Below are 22,082 nucleotides of genomic sequence, written 5' to 3' on the forward strand. Positions count from 1 at the left end.
GTGGTGTGATTAACCCCAATGTGATTACCGACTGTTGTCCTATTCCACCGACACACCCAGCCTCCTGTTGGCCCTATTACCTGTGTGCTACGTGGACCTGGGTTCATTCATATTGTTATTTAGCGATGCATTGCGGAGTGGTCCTTTTTGGACCTTTGAGCAACACCGCCACAGCACCGCACAACTGCAATTTGCCCTAACCTAATCATGGGCAATTTACAATGCTATATAACCTACCGGTAGGTTTTCTAGGATAAAAAAAAATGAAATGTGATTTGAACCAAGAACCTCGTGATTCTGAAGCTCGAACCCTGCTAACTGACAAGCACTTATTATCAGTTTCCACTCAACAATTGCGTGAATGTCCTGGGAACTCACTGCACCCTCCACGACAATGAATGAGACCACAAGTGACACATTCTTTCTGCCAATAAGAGAAATTTATTTCCGTAGTTCACTGGACAATAGTAAGTCCACCGTTGAGTCTCTTGAATAAACTCAGAAGCGGAACAACATGCCACGGAGTTTGCAAGTCGCCCAGACTTCTCTATCGTAGGAACGCGGCTGGTGAAATCTGTAAAGTTGGAATTGGTTTATTACTGTCATGTCAAAAGCTCGATATGCAGTGCATTGAAAGAGCTAAAACAATAACAGACTGTAGAGCAAAGAGCAGTGCAGGTAAACAATAAGGTGCAAAACCATAACGAGGTAGATTGTGAAGTCAAATGTCCAACTTATCGCATGAAGGAACTATTTAATTCTATTGTAACAGCTGGTAGAAACTTCATCGAATCAGATGGTAAGTGCTTTCAGTTTTTTAAAAATATGTTGGCACATTAGGGGATGTTCCGGGGCAGGGAGAAGGAAGAATGTCAATTTGGGTGGGATCTTTGATTATACTGGCTGCTTTACTGAGGCATCAAGAAATGTAGGCAGTGTTCAAGGAAGGGAGGTGGGTTTCCGTGATGCGCTGAGCGGTCTATAAGTCTCTCCCATTTCTTTTGGTCATCAGCAGGGCAGTTGCCACATCAAACTGTTATGCACACTGTTATGAAAACATTTGATGCTTTCCTGGTGTTGCAATCAAAACGGGCAAAGATCGACAGGGGCACGTCAAATTTCTTTCGCCTTCTGGGGAAGTATAGGTATTGGTGAGCCTTGGCATCACGCTCAGGTGGCTGGGTCACGACGGAATATTGCTGAAGTGAAAAAATCTATGTTTCACACCAGAATCATGTCAATGTCATCAGCAGAAAATATCAGCTCTGGTACTCCAAACAAAATTCAAAAGGGTGAAGAACGCAGGACTGAAGGTGCTGTATTTAAATATGCATACATTTTGGACTAACTTTTGGCACAGTTAGAGATTGGTCAGTATGACTGTGGGCATCATTGAGTCATGGCTGAAAGATGACCATAGTTGGGAGATTAACATCAAAGACTATACTTTGCATCAAAAGGACAGGCAGGAAAGTGGTGGTGTTGGAATTATATCTTTAGAAAGAGGTGACAGGGTCAGAAATGTTGAATTTTTGAGGGCAAAGTAGACAATACTATAAGGTAGGATACTAAAAGTTTTTTTCAGTTACATAAAGAGTAAAAGGGAGGTTAGAGATTATATTGGATCGTTGGAAAATTATGCTGCTGAAGTAATGAGAGATAAAGAAATAGCAAATGAACATAATGGGTACTTTGCATCAGTCTTCACTGTGAAAGACACCAGCAATGTGCTAGAAGTACGTGAAAATCAGGGAGCAGGAGTAAGTGCCTTTGCAGTTACAAAGGAAAATGTGCTAGGCAAATTCAATGGTTCTAAGGTGAATAAATCATCTGGATCAGATGGACTACATCCCAGGGTCCTGGGAGAGTCTTCTGAAGAGATAGTGATTGCATTGGTCATGATCTTTCAAGATCATTTGATTTTTACATGATCCCGGAGGACTGGAAGATTGCAAATGTCACCCCACACTTTAAGAAGGGAGGAAGGCAAAATAACGGAATTATAGGCCAGTTCACTTAATTTCAGTGGTAGGTATGTGTTAGTGTCCATTATTAAGGATGGGATTTCGGGTTACTTGGAGACTAATGATCAAGTAAGTCAAAGTCAGCATGGTTTCTGTAAAGGGAAAACGTATCTGACAAATCTTTAAAAATTATTCGAAAAAGTTACAAGCAGAATGGATAAAGGAGAGGCAGTCGATGTTGTTTACTTGGATATTCAGAAGGCTCTTGATAAGGTGCCACACATGAGACTGCCTACCTTGATAAAATCCTATGGAATTGCAGGAAAGATAATGCCATGGATAGAGGAATGGCTGACAGGCAGCTGACACCGAATGTGAATGCCTTTTCTGGTTGGCAGCCAGTGACCAATGGTATTCCCCCTGGGTCAGTACTGGGACTGCTGCTTTTCACACTGTTTGTCAATGATTTGGATAATGGACTTGATGGCTTTGTGGCAAAGTTTGCGGATGATATGAAGATAGGTAGTGGTAGGTAGTGCTTAGGAAGCAAAGTGATTGCAGTAGGACTTAGAAATATTAGAAAAATTGGCATAAATAAGTGGCAGATGGAATACAGTGTTAGGAAATGTACGATAATGCATTTTGGTAAAAGGAACAATAGTGAAGACTATTATCAATTTGGGGAGTTAATTGAAACATCAGATATGCGAAGGGACTTGGGAGTTCTTCTGCAAGACACCCAGAAGGTTATGTTACAGGTTGGGTCTGTGGTAAAGAAGGCAAATGCAATGCTAGCATTTACAGTATTTCAAGGGGAATAGAATATAAAAGCAAGGACATAATTCTGAGCCTTTATAAGACACTAGTCAGGCTGCACTTGGAGTATTGCCAACAGGTTTGGGTTGCATATCTCAGAAAGGATGTGTTGTCATTGGAGAGACTTCAGGAAAGGTTCACGAGGCTGATTCTGGGACTGAAGTTGTTAACATATGTGGAGTGTTTGGCAGCTTTGGGCCTGCAGTCCCTGGAATGTAGAAGGAAGTATGGGAAGCTCATTGCAACCTACTGAATGTTGAAAGGACAAGATAAAGTGGATGTGCAGAGGATGTTCCTGTGATGTGTATATCCAGACCTAGAGGGTACAAACTCAAAATTGTGAGGTGGCCTTTTAGAGCAAAGGTAAGGAGAATTTATTTTAGCCAGAGAGAGGGAATCTGTTGAATGCTCTTTACAATCTGTGGAATGGACTTGGTGGAGGCCAAATCCATGAGTATATTTAAACCGTGGGTATATTTAAAATAGAAGTTGATAGTTCCCTGATTGGTTAGGGTAAAAAAGGATATGGCAAGAAGGCAAGTGTATGGGGTTGAGTGGGATCCAGGATCGGCTATGATGGAATGGCTGAACAGACTCAATGGGCTGAATGGCCCAATTCTGCTCTTATGTCTCATAGTCTTGTGGTCTTATGGTCCTTTAACAGTGCTGTAATCTGCCATCATTTCCCTCATAAAGTGCTGTTTCAATCTGGACGGTCCTCTCCAGTGATACCTGTTAAAAATGGAGGCAACCTCGATACAACATTGTCTTGATATTCCGCCTCGACTGTTCAGGCGGACACTCATCAATTCTATGGGTTTGCACCAAGCTGCAACACTATGCTGCACTCCTGTCCATATGCATTTGGGACATTAGACCATTAAACAATACAGTACAGCCCTTTTGTCCCACTCCACTGTACCAAACTCATAGGCTACTCAAAGATCAATGACAAATTTCCTTCCCACAGGCCTTCCATTTGTTTCTATCATCCCCCTGCCTATCTCAGATACTCCTAATGTATCTGCGTCTATGACTTTCTATAGCAAGGTATTCCGCTCAACACCACTCTCTGTGTAACAAGAGCTTACCCCTGACATTCACCACATACTTTCCTCCACTTAAAATAATGGCCGCTTGTAATAGCCATTTCCACCCTGGGAAAAATCTCTGGCTGTCCACTCGATCTATGCTTCATCAGCTTGTACACCTCTCTCAAGTCACTTCTCATCCAACGCACCAAAGAGAAAACCACCCAGAACATAGAACATAGAATAGTACAACACAGTACAGGCCCTTCGGCACACAAGGTTGTACCGACCCTCAAACTCTGCCTCCCATATAACCCCCCACCTTAAATTCCTCCATATACCTGTCTAGTAGTCTCTTAAACTTCACTAGTGTATCTGCCTCTACCACTGACTCAGACAGTGCATTCCACGCACCAACCACTCTCTGAGTGAAAAACCTTCCTCTAATATCCTCCTTGAACTTCCCTCCCCTTACCTTAAAGCCATGTCCGCTTGTACTGAGCAGTGGTGCCCTGGGGAAGAGGTGCTGGCTGTCCACTCTATCTATTCCTCTTAATATCTTGTGCAGCTCTATCATGTCTCCTCTCATCTTCCTTCTCTCCAAAGAGTAAAGCCCTAGCTCCCTTAATCTCTGATCATAATCCATACTCTCTAAACCAGGCAGCATCCTGGTAAATCTCCTCTGTACCCTTTCCAATGCTTCCACATCCTTCCTACAGTGAGGAGACCAGAACTGGACACTACTCCAAGTGTGGCTTAACTAAAGTTTTATAGAGCTGCATCATTACATCGCATCTCTTAAACTCTATCCCTCGACTTATGAAAGCTAACACACCATAAGCTTTCTTAACTACCCTATCTACCTGTGAGGCAACTTTCAGGGATCTGTGGGCATGTACCCTCAGCTCCCTCTGTTCCTCCAAAATACCAAGTATCCTGTCAATTACTTTGTACTCTGCCTCGGAGTTTGTCCTTCCAAAGTGTACCACCTCACATTTCCCCGAGCTGAACTCCATCTGCCACTTCTCAGCCCACTTCTGCATCCTATCAATGTCTCTCTGCAATCTTCGACAATCCTCTACACTATCTACAACACCACCAACCTTTGTGTCGTCTGCAGACTTGCCAACCCACCCTTCTACCTCCACATCCAGGTCGTTAATAAAAATCACGAAAAGTAGAGGTCCCAGAACAGATCCTTGTGGGACACCGCTAGTCACAACCCTCCAATCTGAATGTACTCCCTCCACCATGACCCTCTGCGTTCTGCAGGCAAGCCAATTCTGAATCCACCTGGCCAAACTTCCCTGGATCCCATGCCGTCTGACTTTCTGAATAAGCCTACCGTGTAGAACCTTGTCAAATGCCTTACTAAAATCAATGTAGATCATATCCACTGCACTACCCTCATCTATATACCTGGTCACCTCCTCAAAGAACTCTATCAGGCTTGTTAGACACGATCTGCCCTTCACAAAGCCATGCTGACTGTCCCTGATCAGACCATGATTCTCTAAATGCCCGTAGATCCTATCTCTAAGAATCTTTTCCTACAGCTTTCCCACCACAGACGTAAGGTTCACTGGTCTATAATTACCCGGACTATCCCTACTACCTTTTTTGAACAAGGGGACAACATTCGCTTCCCTCCAATCCTCCGGTACCATTCCCATGGACAACGAGGACATAAAGATCCTAGCCAGAGGCTCAGCAATCTCTTCCCTCACCACGTGGAGCAGCCTGGGGAATATTCCATCAGGCCCCGGGGACTTATCCATCCTAATGTATTTTAACAACTCCATCACCTCCTCTCCCTTAATATCAACATACTCCAGAACATCAACCTCACTCATATTGTCCTCACCGTCATTAAGTTTCCTCTCATTGGTGAATACCGAAGAGAAGTATTCATTGAGGATTTCGCTCATTTCCACAGCCTCCAGGTACATCTTCCCACTTTTATCTCTAATCAGTCCTACCTTTACTCCTGTCATCCTTTTGTTCTTCACATAATTGAAGAATGCCTTGGGGTTTTCCTTTACCCTACTCGCCAAGGCCTTCTCATGCCCCCTTCTTGCTCTTCTCAGCCCCTTCTTAAGCTGCTTTTCCTCAATAGACCGATCTGATCCTTGTTTCCTAATCCTCATGTATGCTGCCTTCTTCCACCTGACTAGGTTTTCCACCTCACTTGTCACCCATGGTTCCTTCACCCTACCATTCTTAATTTTCCTCACCGGACAAATTTATCCCTAACATCCTGCAAGAGATCCCTAAACATCGACCACATGTCCACAGTACATTTCCCTGCAAAAACATCATCCCAATTCACACCTGCAAGTTCTAGCCTTGTAGTCTTATAACTTGCCCTTCCCAATTAAAAATATCCCTGTCCTCTCTGATTCTATCCCTTTCTGTGATAATGCTAAAGGCCAGGGAGTAGTGATCACTGTCCCCCAGATGCTCACCAACTGACAGATCTGTGACCTGACCCGGTTCTTAACCAATACTAGATCTAGTGTGGCATTCTCCCTAGTTGGCCTGTCAACATACTGTGACAGGAATCCATCCTGGACACCCTTAACAAACTCTGCCCCATCTAAACCCTTGGAACTAATCAAGTGCCAATCAATATTAGGGAAGTTAAAGTCACCCATGATAATGTAAATCTGCCTCCCAATCTGCTCCTCTGTATCTCTGCTGCTACCGGGGGCCTATAGAATACCCCCAGTAGAGTAACTGCTCCCTTCCTGTTCCTGACGTCCACTCATACTGACTCAAAAGAGGATCCTGCTACATTACCCACCTTTTCTGCAGCTGTGATAGTATCCCTGACCAGTAATGCCACCCCTCCTCCCCTTTTTTCCCTCTCTCCATCCTTTTTAAAGCATTGAAATCCAGGAATATTGAGAATCCATTCCTGCCCTGGTGCCAGCCAAGTCTCCGTAATGGCCACTACATCATAATTCCATGTACATATCAAGCTCTCAGTTGATCTCCTTTGTTCCTGATGCTTCTTGCATTGAAGTACACACACTTTAGCCCTTCTACCTTACTACCTTTACACCCTTTATTCTGCTTCTCTTTCCTCAAAGCCTCTCTATATGTTAGATCTGGCTTTACTCCATGCACTTCTTTCACTGCTCTATCGCTCCGGGTCCCATCCCCCTTGCAAATTAGTTTAAACCCTTCCGAATCATGCTAGCAAACCTACCAGCAAGGATATTGCTCCCCTCGAGTTCAGGTGCAACCCATCCAATCTGTACAGGTCCCACCTTTCCTAGAAGAGATCCCGATGATCCAAAAATCTAAAACCCTGCGCCTTGCACCAACTCCTCAGCCATGCATTCAACTGCCATCTCCTCCGATTCTTACCATCGCTATCACGTAGCACTGGCAGCAATCCTGAGAACGCCACCCTTGAGGTCCTGTTCTTCAGCCTCCTGCCTAGTTCCCGAAACTCACACTTCAGGACCTCATCCCTCTTCCTGCCTATGTCGTTGGTCCCAACTTGCATCACAACTTCTGGTTGCTTTCGCTCTCATACCAGGATGTCGTGCACCCAGTCAGAGACATCCCGGACCCTGGCACCCGGGAGGCAACAAACAATGCGGGTGTCCTTCTCACATCCACAAAATCTCCTGTCTGCTCCCCTGACTATAGAGTCTCCAATGACGACAGCTCTCCTCTTCTCCGTCCCATCCTTCTGCACCACAGGTTCAGACTCAGTGCCAGAGGCCCTGCCACCGTGGCTCACAACTGGTCGGTCGTCCTCACCAACAGCACCCAGGACGGTAAACTTATTATTCAGGGGAATGGCTACAGGGGTGCTCTGCACTACCTGTCTACTCTCCTTCGCTTTCCCCCCTCAGACTGTCACCCAACGACCTGCTTCCGGCAGCCTAGGTGTGACTACCTCCCTGTAGCTCTTATCTATGACTGTCTCATTCTCCCTTATGAGTCGAAGGTCATCCAGCTGCTGCTCCAGATTCCTCACACGGTCTTCCAGATCACCCAGCCGCAAACACTTCTGGCAGATGTGACTGTGCGGGAGAGGGGAGTTCCCACAACACCGCCACGTCTCACAGGAGAGGCACATCACCGTCTCAGGAGGCATTGTAAAGACTAACTGGGAACAAGCTTGTCTTCCGCTTCTCGTCGAAGCCTCTCGAATCAAAGCCTCAAATCTCCACTCCTTCACTGGCCCACTCACTCAGTTTTTATTATGACTATAACATCTCAGTTCCATGTACCAACATACACCTTGAATATCTCTGTCTTAACTACTCGGCTTCTTGCATGAAAACAAATTCAGTTTAGTCGAAAGACTACCTTTCTTCCTTTCACAGCCCATCATGTCTACTATAGGCCCTCTCTGTAACTTTTATACTTTTCACAACGTAGCCATCCACTGAACCACCCTGATCAGTTCCCCTGCTGGCCCGGTGTACTCCCTCCTGAGCAGCATCCGCAGCTTTTCTTTGCAGGAGGTTTGGACTGGTCCAACGCAAGTGAAACCTGCATGATATCTCTGCTCAGAAGATATCAGAAGCCTCCTGAACAATGAAAGGGCTGAATAGAGTGAATGTGGAGAGGAGTCTGATGCCAAATCAGCTCATCAGCCAGGCACCTATCTGCACTATCGTCCTATTCCTGCCCTCGCAGTCTGTTCAGCCTTCACCCCACAACCCTTAACCCTTTTACGAGTCAACCACCTATCAATTTCTGCCTTAACTATTCCCGATGACTTGGCCTCCATCGCACTCTATGGTATCGAACTCTACAGAGTCAACATCCGTTGCCTAAAGAAATTTCTCATCATCTCAGTTCCACTGGCATGTTTCTTTATTCTAGTGCTCTGATTCTAGCTTGTCCTAGTAATGAAAATGCCCCTTCACATTCATTCCATTCAAGGCTATCATCGTTAACCATATAACATATAACCATATAACAATTACAGCACGGAAACAGACCATCTCGGCCCTTCTAGTCCATGTTGAACGCTTACTCTCACCTAGTCCTACACTCACATAACCCTTCATTCCCTTCCTTGTCCATATACCTATCCAATTTTACTTTAAATGACAATACCGAACCTGCCTCTACCACTTCTACTGGAAGCTCGTTCCACACAGCTACCACTCTCTGAGTAAAGAAAATCCCCCTCGTGTTACCCTTAAACTTTTGCCCCCTAGCTCTCAAATCATGTCCTCTTGTTTGGATCTCCCCTACTTACAGTGGAAAAAACCTATCCACGTCAACTCGATCTATCCCCTCATTATTTTAAATACCTCTATCAAACCCTCCCTCAACCTTCTATGTTCCAAAGAATAAAGATCTAACTTGTTCAACCTTTCCCTGTAACTTAGGTGCTGAAATCCAGGTAACATTCTGGTAATCCTGGTAGTGCCAGACACCCTGAGCCAATAGGCTGGTCCTGGACTTATTTCCACTTGGCATGATTAACTTATTTTTATTTAATTATTTTTATTTTATATTGCTATATTACTTCACTATTCTTGGTTGGTGCGGCTCTAACGAAACCCAACTTCCCTCGGGATCAATAAAGTATGTCTGTTTGTCTGTCTGTCTGTAAATCTTCTCTGTACTCTCTCTATTTTGTTGATATCTTTCCTATAATTCGGTGACCAGAACTGTACATAATACTCCAAATTCGGCTTTACCAATGCCTTGTACAATTTTAACATTACATCCCAACTCCTATACTCAATGCTCTGATTTATAAAGGCCAACGTACCAAAAGCTTTCTTTACCACTCTATCCACATGAGATTCCACCTTCAGGGAACTATGCACCATTAATCCTAGATCACTCTTCTACTGCATTCTTCAACACCCTACCATTTACAATGTATGTCCTATTTGGATTATTCCTACCAAAATGTAGCACCTCACACTTATCAGCATTAAACTTCCTCTGCCATCTTTCAGCCCACTCTTCTAACTGGCCTAAATCTCTCTGCAAGCTTTGAAAACCTACTTCATTATCCACAACGCCACCTACCTTAGTATCATCTGCATACTTAACTAATCCAATTTACCACCCCATCATCCAGATCATTAATGTATATGACAAACAACATTGGACCCAATACAGATCCCTAAGGCACACCACTAGTCACCGGCCTCCAAACTGACAAACTGTTATCCACCACTACTCTCTGGCATCTCCCATCCAGCCACTGTTGAATCCATTTTACTACTTCAATATTAATACCTAACGATTGAACCTTCCTAACTAACCTTCTGTGCGGAACCTTGTCAAAGGCCTTACTGAAGTCCATATAGACAACATCCACTGCCTTACTCTCATTAAGGAGGCTTCAATGAGACACCCTCATCCTTCTGAACTCCATCGAGTTTAGTCCCAGAGATATCAAAATTTTCTCGTAGGATAAACCTTTCATTCCTTGGACACTCTTGTGTACCTCCTCTGTAACCTCTTTATTCCTCCTAACAAACTGCACAAACCATGCATTTGACTCCCATATTTCACCCGTCCTTCCTTTGCCCAAATGCTGCAGTACCTCCTTTCGTAATGTTACGAGTCCCTCCACTTGGCTTTGCATCATCTGCAGACTGTCACCCTTCATCTGCATTGCTAATATATAAAGTGAAAAGTTGTCACCCCAACACCAAGAAGTAAGGAATGATGTCATCCATTATCATGGACTCCCACCACCCAGAACATGTTTTGTTTTGCTCCTACCATCAGAGAGAAGGCACAGAAGCCTTATGACCCACACCACCAGATTCAGGAACAGTTATCTCTCAAACATCAGGCTCTTGAACCAGAGGGGAAACTTCACTCAATTTTACTCATCCCAAAACTGAACTGTTTCCACAATCTATGGACTATTCATCTTCCAAGTACTATTCATCTCATGGCCTTGATGCTTATTGCCTATTTCTTTATTATTATTGTTAGTCTTTTTCTGTCTTTGTGCAGTTTGCTGCCTTTTGAACTTTGGTTGTTTCTTCATCTTGTGTGCCATTTTCATTGTGTTTCTTTGAATTTACAGTGATTGGGAACACAGTAAATGGATATCATGACTGCAGATAAGCACATTGATTATAAATTTACTTTTAACTTTGAACTTTGATTCATGGAAAGCCATCCTAAGAATGATCCTTTTATTCCTTCTCTTCAATGTTTGCTAGTTAGCCAGTCTTCTTTTCATACTAGTACCTTCCTTATAACTCCATGGGCTCTTATCTTGTTTAGTAGCTTCATGTGCAGCACTTTGTCAATCCAATTAAATAACATGCACCGACTTCCCTTTTCTAACCAGCTTGTTACATCCACAAAGAATGCTGACAGATTATCAGGCAATATCTCCTCTTCTGGAAAGCATACTGACTTTGCCCTATTTGATCAGGCACTTCCAAGTAACCCATCATTTCAGCCTTCGTTATGAAAATCTTGCTCATCCTGAGCTCAGACTGACCAGCGAGTAATTTCCAGTCCTTTGTTCCAATTTCCCTCTTGAGTGTCACACTCAAGAATTTGACGGGGGTTTTCATTGTGGTCTGGCTCCTTCCTCGATTTCGTCCTCTACCTTAATCTGCGCTAGGATGGAATTTGATATTGAACTGATTATTTTGTACATACGGTAGTTTGTGATGACCTTGAGATAGTAAGCAATATGTTATTGCAGTCGGCTATCCCAGAATGACTTCCAGGGCTGCATGCACGCATTGAGCCAGGGCGGGGTTTTACATTGCATTTTTATGTGGATGCCAGGACCCCCCCAGTCTCAAAAATGCTACTTCCTCCAACCCGTCAGGCTGTTCAACTCATCCACCTATTAATCCACCCTACCACTGCTTCAACATTTTCTGTCAGAGTCACATTATGTACACCTTGGGCACGCCCTATACCTTATATATATATATACAAATCTGTCAACGTATATGTTAAAGTTCTGATATATTGTGCTATTTACACTTCATGTGTCCATTATGCTGCATCAGATCCAGAGTAACAATCATTTTGTTGGTAGGAGTATTAAAGAATGACAATAAACAATCTTAATTCTTGAATCATATGGGATGATACAACTTGTTTAGAGCATTGGTTCTGTTATATGATATTATAGGAAATTATAGGAAAGATATCAATAAATTAGAAAGAGTGCAGAGACGATTTACCAGGATGTTACCTGGGTTTCAGCACTTAAGTTACAGAGAAAAGTTGAACAAGTTAGGTCTCTATTCATTGGAGCGTAGAAGGTTGAGGGAGGATTTGATCGAGGTATTTAAAATTTTGAGACGGATAGATAGAGTTGACGTGAATAGGCTGTTTCCATTGAGAGGATTCAAACGAGAGGACATGATTTGAGAGTTAGGGGGCAAAAGTTTAAGGGAAACACGAGGGGGTATTTCTTTACTCAGAGAGTGATAGCTGTGTGGAATGAGCTTCCTGTAGAAGTAGTAGAGGCCAATTCAGTTGTGTCATTTAAGGTAAAATTGGATAGGTATATGGACAGGAAAGGAGTGGAGGGTTATGGGCTGAGTGCGGGTAGGTGGGACTAGGTGAGATTAAGAGTTCGGCACGGACTAGGAGGGCCGGAATGGCCTGTTTCCGTGCTGTGATTGTTATATGGTTATATGGTTACAATCTTTACTGCTGTTCCAATGTGGTTCAATAGGAATGAAATTATACGTTCAGAGGTTGTTTCAGCAGAAGTTACCTTTACTTCGGACTGGACGCGTGTGCAAATCTAAATTACATGGAAGTGACAGCATATTGTTGAACAGATAATTCGGTCCACGATGTTCAATCAAGCTTTTAGTTTAACTCTTTCCTCCTACATAGTTCTCCACTTTTTCTATCATCCACATGGCTATGTAAACATTGTGGTCATTAATTTTGGGAAAATGAATAAAGGCATAGACTGATTTCTAAACGGGGAGGAAATTCAAAATGTAGTGATGAAAGTGACTTGGGGGCCCTAGTGCAGTATTCCCTGAAAGTTAACTTTCAGGTTGAGGCAAAGGAAGCCAAATGCCATGTTAGCATTCATTTCCAAAGGACTAGAATAAAAAAGCAAAGATGTAATGCCGAGGGTTTATAAGGTGCTGGTCAGACCACACAGAGTATTATGAGCAGTTTTGGGTTGAGTATCCAAGAAAAGATGTGCTGACATTGGAGGAGGTCCAGAGGAGTTTCATGAGAATGATTTTGTGAATGAAGTGGTCAATGTAAGAGGAGCAATTGATGTTTCTGGGCTTGTACTCACTGTAGTTTCGAAGAATGAAGGAGGATCTCATTGAAAACTATGGAATTCTGGAAGACCTGTATGAAGTGAATGTGGAAATGATATTTCCTATTTTAAGAGGTGAGGACCATAGCCTCAGAATAGAGACACATCGACAGGTTACTATCGATGCAATGCTCCTCAGACAGGATGAAGAGGTCAATACTCCCCAATGCCATTAGGCTTTACAATTCTACCGCCAGGACTTAAGAACTTTTTAAAAGCTATTATTAATGCTTTTTGAGATAGTGATTTAGATGCATATCATATTTTTTACTGAGTTAAGTATTGTATGTAATTAGTTTTGCTACAACAAGTGTATGGGACATTGGAAAAAAAGTTGAATTTCCCCATGGGGATGAATAAAGTATCTATCTATCTATCTATCTATCTATCTATCTATCTATCTATCTATCTATCTATCTATCTATCTATCTATCTATCTATCTATCTATCTATCTATCTATCTATCTATCTATCTATCTATCTATCTATCTATCTATCCACTTAAAACAGAGATGTGGAGCAATTTCATTGCCACAGATGGTTGTGGAGGCCAAGTCATTGAGTATATTCAAAGCGAATGTTAATAGGTTCTTGATTAGTCAGGGCATCAAAGGTTACAGGGAACATGCAGGAGAAAAAGGTTGAGAGGGATAATAAATCAGCTGTGACAGAATAGCCTTATTCTGCTCCTGTACCTAATGGTCTATGTATTGTCTATATTTCCCTAATACACATATCTGTCTCCAACGAGAAAAACCCTAGCTGTCTAACCTATCCTCATAAGGTTTATTATGGATTTCATCCTACCTTCAGTTCAGTGGAGTTTCTGTGCCAAAAACTTCAACCTCACACAGAGCCAGGGTTTTATTTGGTCCCGGGACCATGATATTCACATATTGACCTGTGAATCCAGGACAGTTGAACGTATAGCTTTCCGACACTGTTTTGACAATTCCACAGCTGAAAAAAAAAGAAATTATCCAGATGAGCACCTTCACATAGGAATTTGCCATACATTGCAATATGTTATACTTGGTTTGAAGGATTTGATCCTGTAGAGGCTGTGCCTTCCTGTCAGCCATTGTTCTCTGCCAGCCTGCGATGGAGAACAGCTTACAGCATTTGATAGTGGTATAAAGAGTAGAGTGATCTGATAGGAATGAGTCAGATATACTTAAAATGCAAATGTGTACACCTACTCATTAATCACAACATCTAATCATCCAGGCAGTGGCAGCAACTCAATGCTCGAATGGATGGAGACGTGGTCAGGTGGTTCTGTCATTGTTCAGACCAGGTATTAGAATTAGGAAGAAGTATGATCTAATTGACTCTGGCTCTGGAATGATAGTTAGCGCCAGACAGAGTGGTTCAATTATCTGAGAAACTGTTGAAGCCCCAGGGTTTTCCCGCACAACAGGCTTTGGAGTTGGGGGCGAAAACCACAGAACATCCAGCGAGAGGCAGTTCTGTGGGCAAAAGCACTTTGTTAATGAGAAAGGTCATAGAAAAATGGTCGGGCTGGTTCAAGCTGACAGGAGGGTGACAGTACATCAGATGAGCAAGCGTTAAAATAACGATGTGCCGAAGGGCATCTGTAAATGCACAGCACGTTGAACCTTGAAGTTGATGGGCTACTCTTGCCTCTCTGTTGCACTTTATATATCTGAAACTTCTGGTATCCTCTAATATTATTGGCTAGCTTACCCTCGTATTCCATCTTTTCTTTCTTTATGACTTATTTAGTTGCCATTTGTTGGGTTTTAAATTATTCCCATTCCTCTAACTTCAGACTAACTTTTGCTCTGTTATATGCCCTCCCTTTGGCTTTTAGGTTGGCTTTGAATTCCGTTGTTAGCCACAGTTGCAACACACTGCTTTCAGAATTCTTCATTAGGACCTATCTATCCTGTGTCTTCCGAATTGTTCCCAGAAACTCCAGCCATTGCTGCTCTGCCGTCATCTTCACTAGTACTCCCTTCAGAGACAGCTCCTCTCTCATGCCTGGGCAATCCCCTTCACTTCATTGTAATACTGATACATCTAAAGCAAAGGGTGAATTCAATCATATTATTATCACTTCCCTGAGGGTTCTCTTACCCTAAGCTCTCTAATCAAATCCAGAACATTGTAAAACAACCAATCCAGTATAGCTGATCCCCTAGTAGGTTCCACCCTGAGCTGATCTGAAAAATAGCATCTCGTAGGCATTCTCAAAAGACAGACAGACATACTTTATTGATCCCGAGGGAAATTGGGTTTTGTAACAGTTACACCAACCAAGAATAGTGTAGAAATATAGCAATATAAAACCATAAATAATTAAATAATAATAAGTAAATTATGCCAAGTGGAAATTAGTCCAGGACCAGCCTATTGGCTCAGAGTGTCTGACACTCCGAGGGAGGAGTTGTAAAGTTTGATGGCCACAGGCAGGAATGACTTCCTATGACGCTCAGTGTTGCATCTCAGTGGAATGAGTCTCTGGCTGAATGTATTCCTGTGCCTAACCAGTACATTATGGAGTGGATGGGAGACATTGTCCAAGATGGCATGCAACTTGGACAGCATCCTCTTTTCAGACACCACCGACAGAGAGTCCAGTTCCACCCCCACAACATCACTGGCCTTACGAATGAGTTTGTTGATTCTGTTGGTGTCTGCTACCCTCAGCCTGCTGCCCCAGCACACAACAGCAAACATGATAGCACTGGCCACCACAGACTCATAGAACATCCTCAGCATCGTCCGGCAGATGTTAAAGGACCTCAGTCTCCTCAGGAAATAGAGACGGCTCTGACCCTTCTTGTAGACGGCCTCAGTGTTCTTTGACCAGTCCAGTTTATTGTCAATTCGTATCCCCAGGTACTTGTAATCCTCCATCATGACCACACTGACCCATTGGATGGAAACAGGGGTCACCAGTGCCTTAGCCTTCCTCAGGTCTACCACCAGCTCCTTAGTCTTTTTCACATTAAGCTGCAGATGATTCTGCTCACACCATGTGAGAAAGTTTCCCACCGTAGCCCTGTACTCAGCCTCATCTCCCGTGCTGATGCATCCAACTATGGCAATTTTCCCTTCTGGGATCCATCACCAATCTGATTTTCCCAATCTACCTGCATATATTCCCCTATGACTATTATAACATTGCCCCTTTGAAATACACTTACCATCCCCCGTTCTAATTTGCTACTGTTTGCAGGTCAGTATATAATTCCCATCAGGGTCTTTTTACCCTTACATTTTCTTAGCTCACAATGTTTCTACCCCTTCCGATATTATGTCATCTCTTTCTAAGGATTTGATTTCATTTATTTTTTCCAACAAAGCCACACACCCCTCTGCCTACCTGCCTGTCCTTTCGATGCAATGTGTATCATTGGACGTTAAGCTCTCAGCAATTTTAGTTCAGCAACAATTCAGTAATATCCACAAAGTCATACATACCAATCTGTAACGGTGCTATAAGTTCATCTGACTTATTCCTTATACTGCATGCATTCAACACTTCAGCCCTGCATTCATTACTCTTTTCAGTTTTGTCCCATTTTCACATTGTTACTCATTCCGCTGATTGCAATTTTGCCCTATCAACAGCCTCTCCTAATTACACATTGCCTCTGTTTGTAATCCAACTATCCCATCCCCAGCACTGTCACTCCAGTATCGCTCCTACAAAATTAGTTTAAATCCCCAACCCCCGAACAGCTCTAGCAGACCATGCACCCCCCCATGGCTTAGGCATCCCCCGTGCGTTTTGTACCAATTGTACCTTCCCCAGGTGAAATCCGAATGATCCATAAAGCTGAACCCATTCTCCCTGCAACAGTTACTCAATCGCACATTCATCTGCCAAATTTGCTGCACAAATCACTCTCTCACCTAGAGGGGGTCAGTTGTGCTGTGAGGATTACATTCCTTGACTTCTCTAGTGCCTTTAACACCATCCAGCCCAAGATCTTAAGGCACAATCTAACGGAGATGGGAGTAGACTCTCACATGGTGGATTGGATAGTGGACTACTTGACAGATAGACCTCAGTATGTGCGGTTGGGAGACTGTAGGTCTGACACGGTGGTCAGCAGCACAGGGGCGCCGCAGGGAACCGTACTCTCTCCGGTCCTGTTCACCCTGTACACATCAGACTTCCAATATAACTCGGAGTCCTGCCATGTGCAGAAGTTCGCTGATGACACGGCCATAGTGGGGTGTGTCAGGAATGGACAGGAGGAGGAGTATAGGAAACTGATACAGGACTTTGTGATATGGTGCAACTCAAACTACCTGCGTCTCAATATCACCAAGACCAAGGAGATGGTGGTGGACTTTAGGAGATCTAGGCCTCATATGGAGCCAGTGATCATTAATGGAGAATGTGTGGAGCAGGTTAAGACCTACAAGTATCTGGGAGTACAGTTAGACGAGAAGCTAGACTGGACTGCCAACACAGATGCCTTGTGCAGGAAGGCACAGAGTCAACTGTACTTCCTAAGAAGGTTGGCGTCATTCAATGTCTGTAGTGAGATGCTGAAGATGTTCTATAGGTCAGTTGTGGAGAGCACCCTCTTCTTTGTGGTGGCGTGTTGGGGAGGAAGCATTAAGAAGAGGGACGCCTCACGTCTTAATAAGCTGGTAAGGAAGGCGGGCTCTGTCGTGGGCAAAGTACTGGAGGGTTTAACATCGGTAGCTGAGTGAAGGGCGCTGAGTAGGCTACGGTCAATTATGGATAACTCTGAACATCCTCTACATAGCACCATCCAGAGACAGAGAAGCAGTTTCAGCGACAGGTTACTATCGATGCAATGCTCCTCAGACAGGATGAAGAGGTCAATACTCCCCAATGCCATTAGGCTTTACAATTCTACCGCCAGGACTTAAGAACTTTTTAAAAGCTATTATTAATGCTTTTTGAGATAGTGATTTAGATGCATATCATATTTTTTACTGAGTTAAGTATTGTATGTAATTAGTTTTGCTACAACAAGTGTATGGGACATTGGAAAAAAAAGTTGAATTTCCCCATGGGGATGAATAAAGTATCTATCTATCTATCTAAATCATCCCCTTCTTGCCCTTACTGGGACGTGACACAGGCAGCACTCCAGAGATTTCTATGCTAGATGTCCTGTTTTTCAGCTTTCTACCTATCTTCCTAAACCCGCTCTTCAGGACCTCCTCATCTTTTCTATTTATGTTATTGGTGCCAGTATGTACCAGACCTTCTGGCTGTTCACCCTCGCACTTTAGAATGCTATGGGCTGGATTGGATTCATACCTGATCCTGGCACCTGGGAGGCAACTCACCATCCAGTGTTTTCATCGTGTCTCCAGAATCTTGTCTTTATTCCCCTAACTAAAGAATCTCTTTTCACTACTGCAGCCCACTTCACCTTATTTCACTTCGGAGCCACAGGGCCATACTCAGTGTGGTGATTTTTCGCTGTGGCTCCTCTCCTCCAGTCCATACTTCCACAGAAGCACCGTCCAATGTGTCCCATCTGGCTGAATCGTTGTGAAGTATGGAAGCTGCTAGGCGTCGGACCACAAAACCCTATGGAGGACAGGAAAAACCCTACAGAGGACAGGAATAACCCTATGGAGGACAGTGAAACCCTACGGAGGACAGGAAAAACCCTACGGAGGAGAGTGAATCCTTACGGAGGAGAGTGAAACCCTACGGAGGAGAGTGAATCCTTACAGAGGAGAGTGAAACCCTACGGAGGAGAGTGAATCCTTACAGAGGAGAGTGAAATGCTACGGAGGAGAGTGAAACCCTACGGAGGACAGTAAAACCCTACGGAGGACAGTAAAAACTGCTGAGAGGATCACTGGGGTCTCTTTCCCCCATTTGTGATACTTACTGGGAGCTTAGCAGACAAAGGGCCCCAAGCATTGTTGAGGATCTCCAACTCTCATCACACAATCTCTCTGACCCACTACCGTCAGGAAGGAGATTCAGGAGTATCAGGATTAGTACTGCCAGACTGGTTAACAGCTTTTATCTCAGGCTGTGAGAATCATGAATACGCTACCACCACCGAGTTTTCATCATCAGGGCAATGGACTGTTTACATGTGGCTGCACTGTATACTGTTCACCAGGCTGCACACCACATGTACTTTGAATTATATTAGGTATTATTAATTTAGTTGCAGTAATATTTTGTTTTATGTGCTGCATATATTATATACTATGTCTTATAGCTGCACAATAGACCAGAGGAACATTATTTCATTTGTTTGTATATATGTACAGCCAGATGACAATAAGCTTGAACTTGAACTTGAAGGCATTCAAGAATTTAAGGTGACAGAAAAATTACTTAATAGGAGTTGCAGGGGCACAGTTTTCTTTCTTTTACAATCTTTTTATTGAATTTTCGAAAATAGATATATAACAGTCATAATAATACAAAGGGAGTGAGATTACATTGTTGGCTGTTAACATATGAGTAAAACCTACAGGTAACAGCATATAATAGACCTCCCAAACCCTAAAAATAAACAGGATACCAGAAAAAAAGATGGAAAAAACCCCAAATTGAAAAAAAAACCAAAAATAAAATTTACTAAACTAAACACAACTAAACCTAAACTTAAAAAAAAAGCAAGCTGGGCTATTCTATCACATCAAAAAAAAATTATTAGTGTCATTTACTCTGCTCCTCTACTCAAATTAATGAATACTATAAAGGAATCAGAAAAGGTGAAATTACATTCTGTGAAAGTATTGAATAAAAGGCCTCCAAATTTCTTCAAATTTAACCAAAGAATCAAAGGTAACACTTCAATTTGTTTTTCTAAATTTAAACAGGATATGGTTTGAGAAAACCATTGAGATGTACATGAAGATTGGAGGAGTTGTGGATGGAGCTGTAGGTAGTCGAAGGTTACAAGAGGATATAGACAGGTTGCAGAGTTGGGCAGAAAAATGGCAGATAGAGTTCAATCTGGATAACTGTGAGGTGATGCATTTTGGAAGGACAAACCAGAAGATTGAGTACAGGATTAATGGTCAGTTACTTAAGAGTGTGGATGAACAAAGGGACCTTGGGGTTCAAATCCATACATCCCTCAAGGTCGCTGCACAGGTTGATAGGGTAGTTAAGAAGGCCTATGGGATTCTAGGCTTCATTAACAGGGGGATTGAGTTCAAGAGTAGAGAGGTCATGTTGCAACTCTACAAATCTCTGGTGAGACCGCACTTAGAGTATTGTGTTCAATTCTGGTCACCTCATTATAGGAAGGATGTGGAAGCTATGGAGAGGGTGCAGACGAGATTTGCCAGGATGTTGCCTGGATTGGAGAACAAGTCATATGAAGCAAGGTTAGCAGAGCTGGGACTTTTCTCTTTGGAGTGTAGAAGAATGAGAGGGGACTTGATAGAGGTCTACAAGATTATGAGAGGCATAGATAGGATGGATAGTCAGTACCTGTTTCCCAGGGCACGAATAGCCAACACCAGAGGGCATATGTACAAAATTAAGGGAGGGAAGTTTAGGGGAGACATCAGGGGTAAGTTTTTTACACAGAGGATTGTGAGTGCCTGGAATGACTTCCCAGGGATGGTGGTGGAGGCTAAAACATTAGGGGTATTTAAGAGCCTCTTGGACAGGCACATGGATGAAAGAAAAATGGAGGATTATGGGGTAGTGTGAGTTTAGTACTTTTTTAAAGGATTATATGGGTCAGCACAACATGGAGGGCTGAAGGGCCTGTACTGTGCTGTAGTGTTCTATGGTTCTATGGTAGTTGGAGGATTTATCTTTCCATTTTTTAAACTAGATCATCTAGCCATTAAAGTAGCAAATGCAATTATCCACCGAGCTGAAGAGGACAAATGAATTATTAGTAAACCAAAAATTGCAGTAATAGGGTGAGGTTGTAAATCAATATGCAAAACTATAGAGAATGTATCAAAAATATCTTTCCAAAATTTTTCCAAAACAGGACAAGACCAAAACATATGAGTCAGAGAGGCTACCTCAGACTGATATCTATCAGAAATCGGGTTTATATCTGAGTAAAAATTAGCTTATCTATCTTTAGCCATATGGGCCCTATCCACTTTAAATTGAATCAACGTCTGTCTAGCACACATAGAAGAAAAATTAACTAATTGAAAATTTTCCCATTTCTCTAAAGGTAAAGAAAGTTGAATTTCCTTCGCCCAATCATTTTTAATTTTATCAGATATATCTGGCTGCATATTCATAATCACATCATAGATGATTGCAATTAAACCCTTTTGATAGCGGTTTAAGCCTAAATCTTTTTCCATGATATCAGTTGGATATGAAATCAGAAAAGTAGGTAACATCGTATTTAAAAAATCTCTAATCTGTAAGTATCTAAAAAAATGAGATCTGGGCAAATTATATTTATTAGATAATTGTTCAAAAGACATAAAACAGTTATCCAGAAATAAATCACGAAAACATATTATACCCTTTGTTTTCCAAACCAAAAAGGCTTGATCCATGACAGACGGTTGAAAGAAAAAAATAGATATAATAGGACTTGATAAAATAAATTTATTCAAGCCAAAAAATTTACGAAACTGAAACCATATCCGAAATATATGTTTAATTATTGGAATAGCCATTTGTTTATTCAATTTAGAAAAAAACCCAAGGGAAGTGAAGTCTCTAAAATGGAAGTCCATGAAAATCCTTGTACAGAATTACATTCAAGATTAACCCATTATGGACTGACGTTAATATCCACATCTTGTGTCCAAAATATTAAATATCTAATATTAATTGCCAAATAATAAAATTTTAAATTCGGCAGTGCCAGCCCACCGTTTTTTTTGGATTTATGCAAGTTTTTTTACGTAGCTTAGGATTTTTATTTTGCCATATATATGACGGAATTTTGGAATCAATAGTGTCAAAAAAAGGATTTAGGAATAAAGAGGCACAGTTTTCATCGAGGGTGTGTTACGTATATGGAACAAGATGCCAGAGGAAGTAGATGAGACAAG

At 42.4% G+C, this 22,082-nt stretch overlaps 1 protein-coding gene across 1 annotated transcript in view; it reads right to left on the reverse strand.

Moving 5' to 3' along the window:
• Positions 1–478: 478 nt before the first annotated feature.
• The window catches only part of LOC140732549 (uncharacterized), a 110,508-nt gene continuing 88,904 nt past the window's right edge, over positions 479–22,082 (reverse strand). Inside the window, exons 13-14 of the mRNA XM_073055318.1 lie at positions 13,902–14,054; positions 479–574 (exon numbers count right to left, since the gene is read on the reverse strand). Coding sequence (XP_072911419.1) covers positions 13,904–14,054 — 151 coding nt within the window. The 3' untranslated portion in view covers positions 479–574; positions 13,902–13,903. The remainder of the gene's footprint in view (positions 575–13,901; positions 14,055–22,082) is intronic.

This window comes from Hemitrygon akajei, chromosome 8 (genome assembly GCF_048418815.1).
Source record: "Hemitrygon akajei chromosome 8, sHemAka1.3, whole genome shotgun sequence".
Classification (NCBI taxonomy): domain Eukaryota; kingdom Metazoa; phylum Chordata; class Chondrichthyes; order Myliobatiformes; family Dasyatidae; genus Hemitrygon; species Hemitrygon akajei.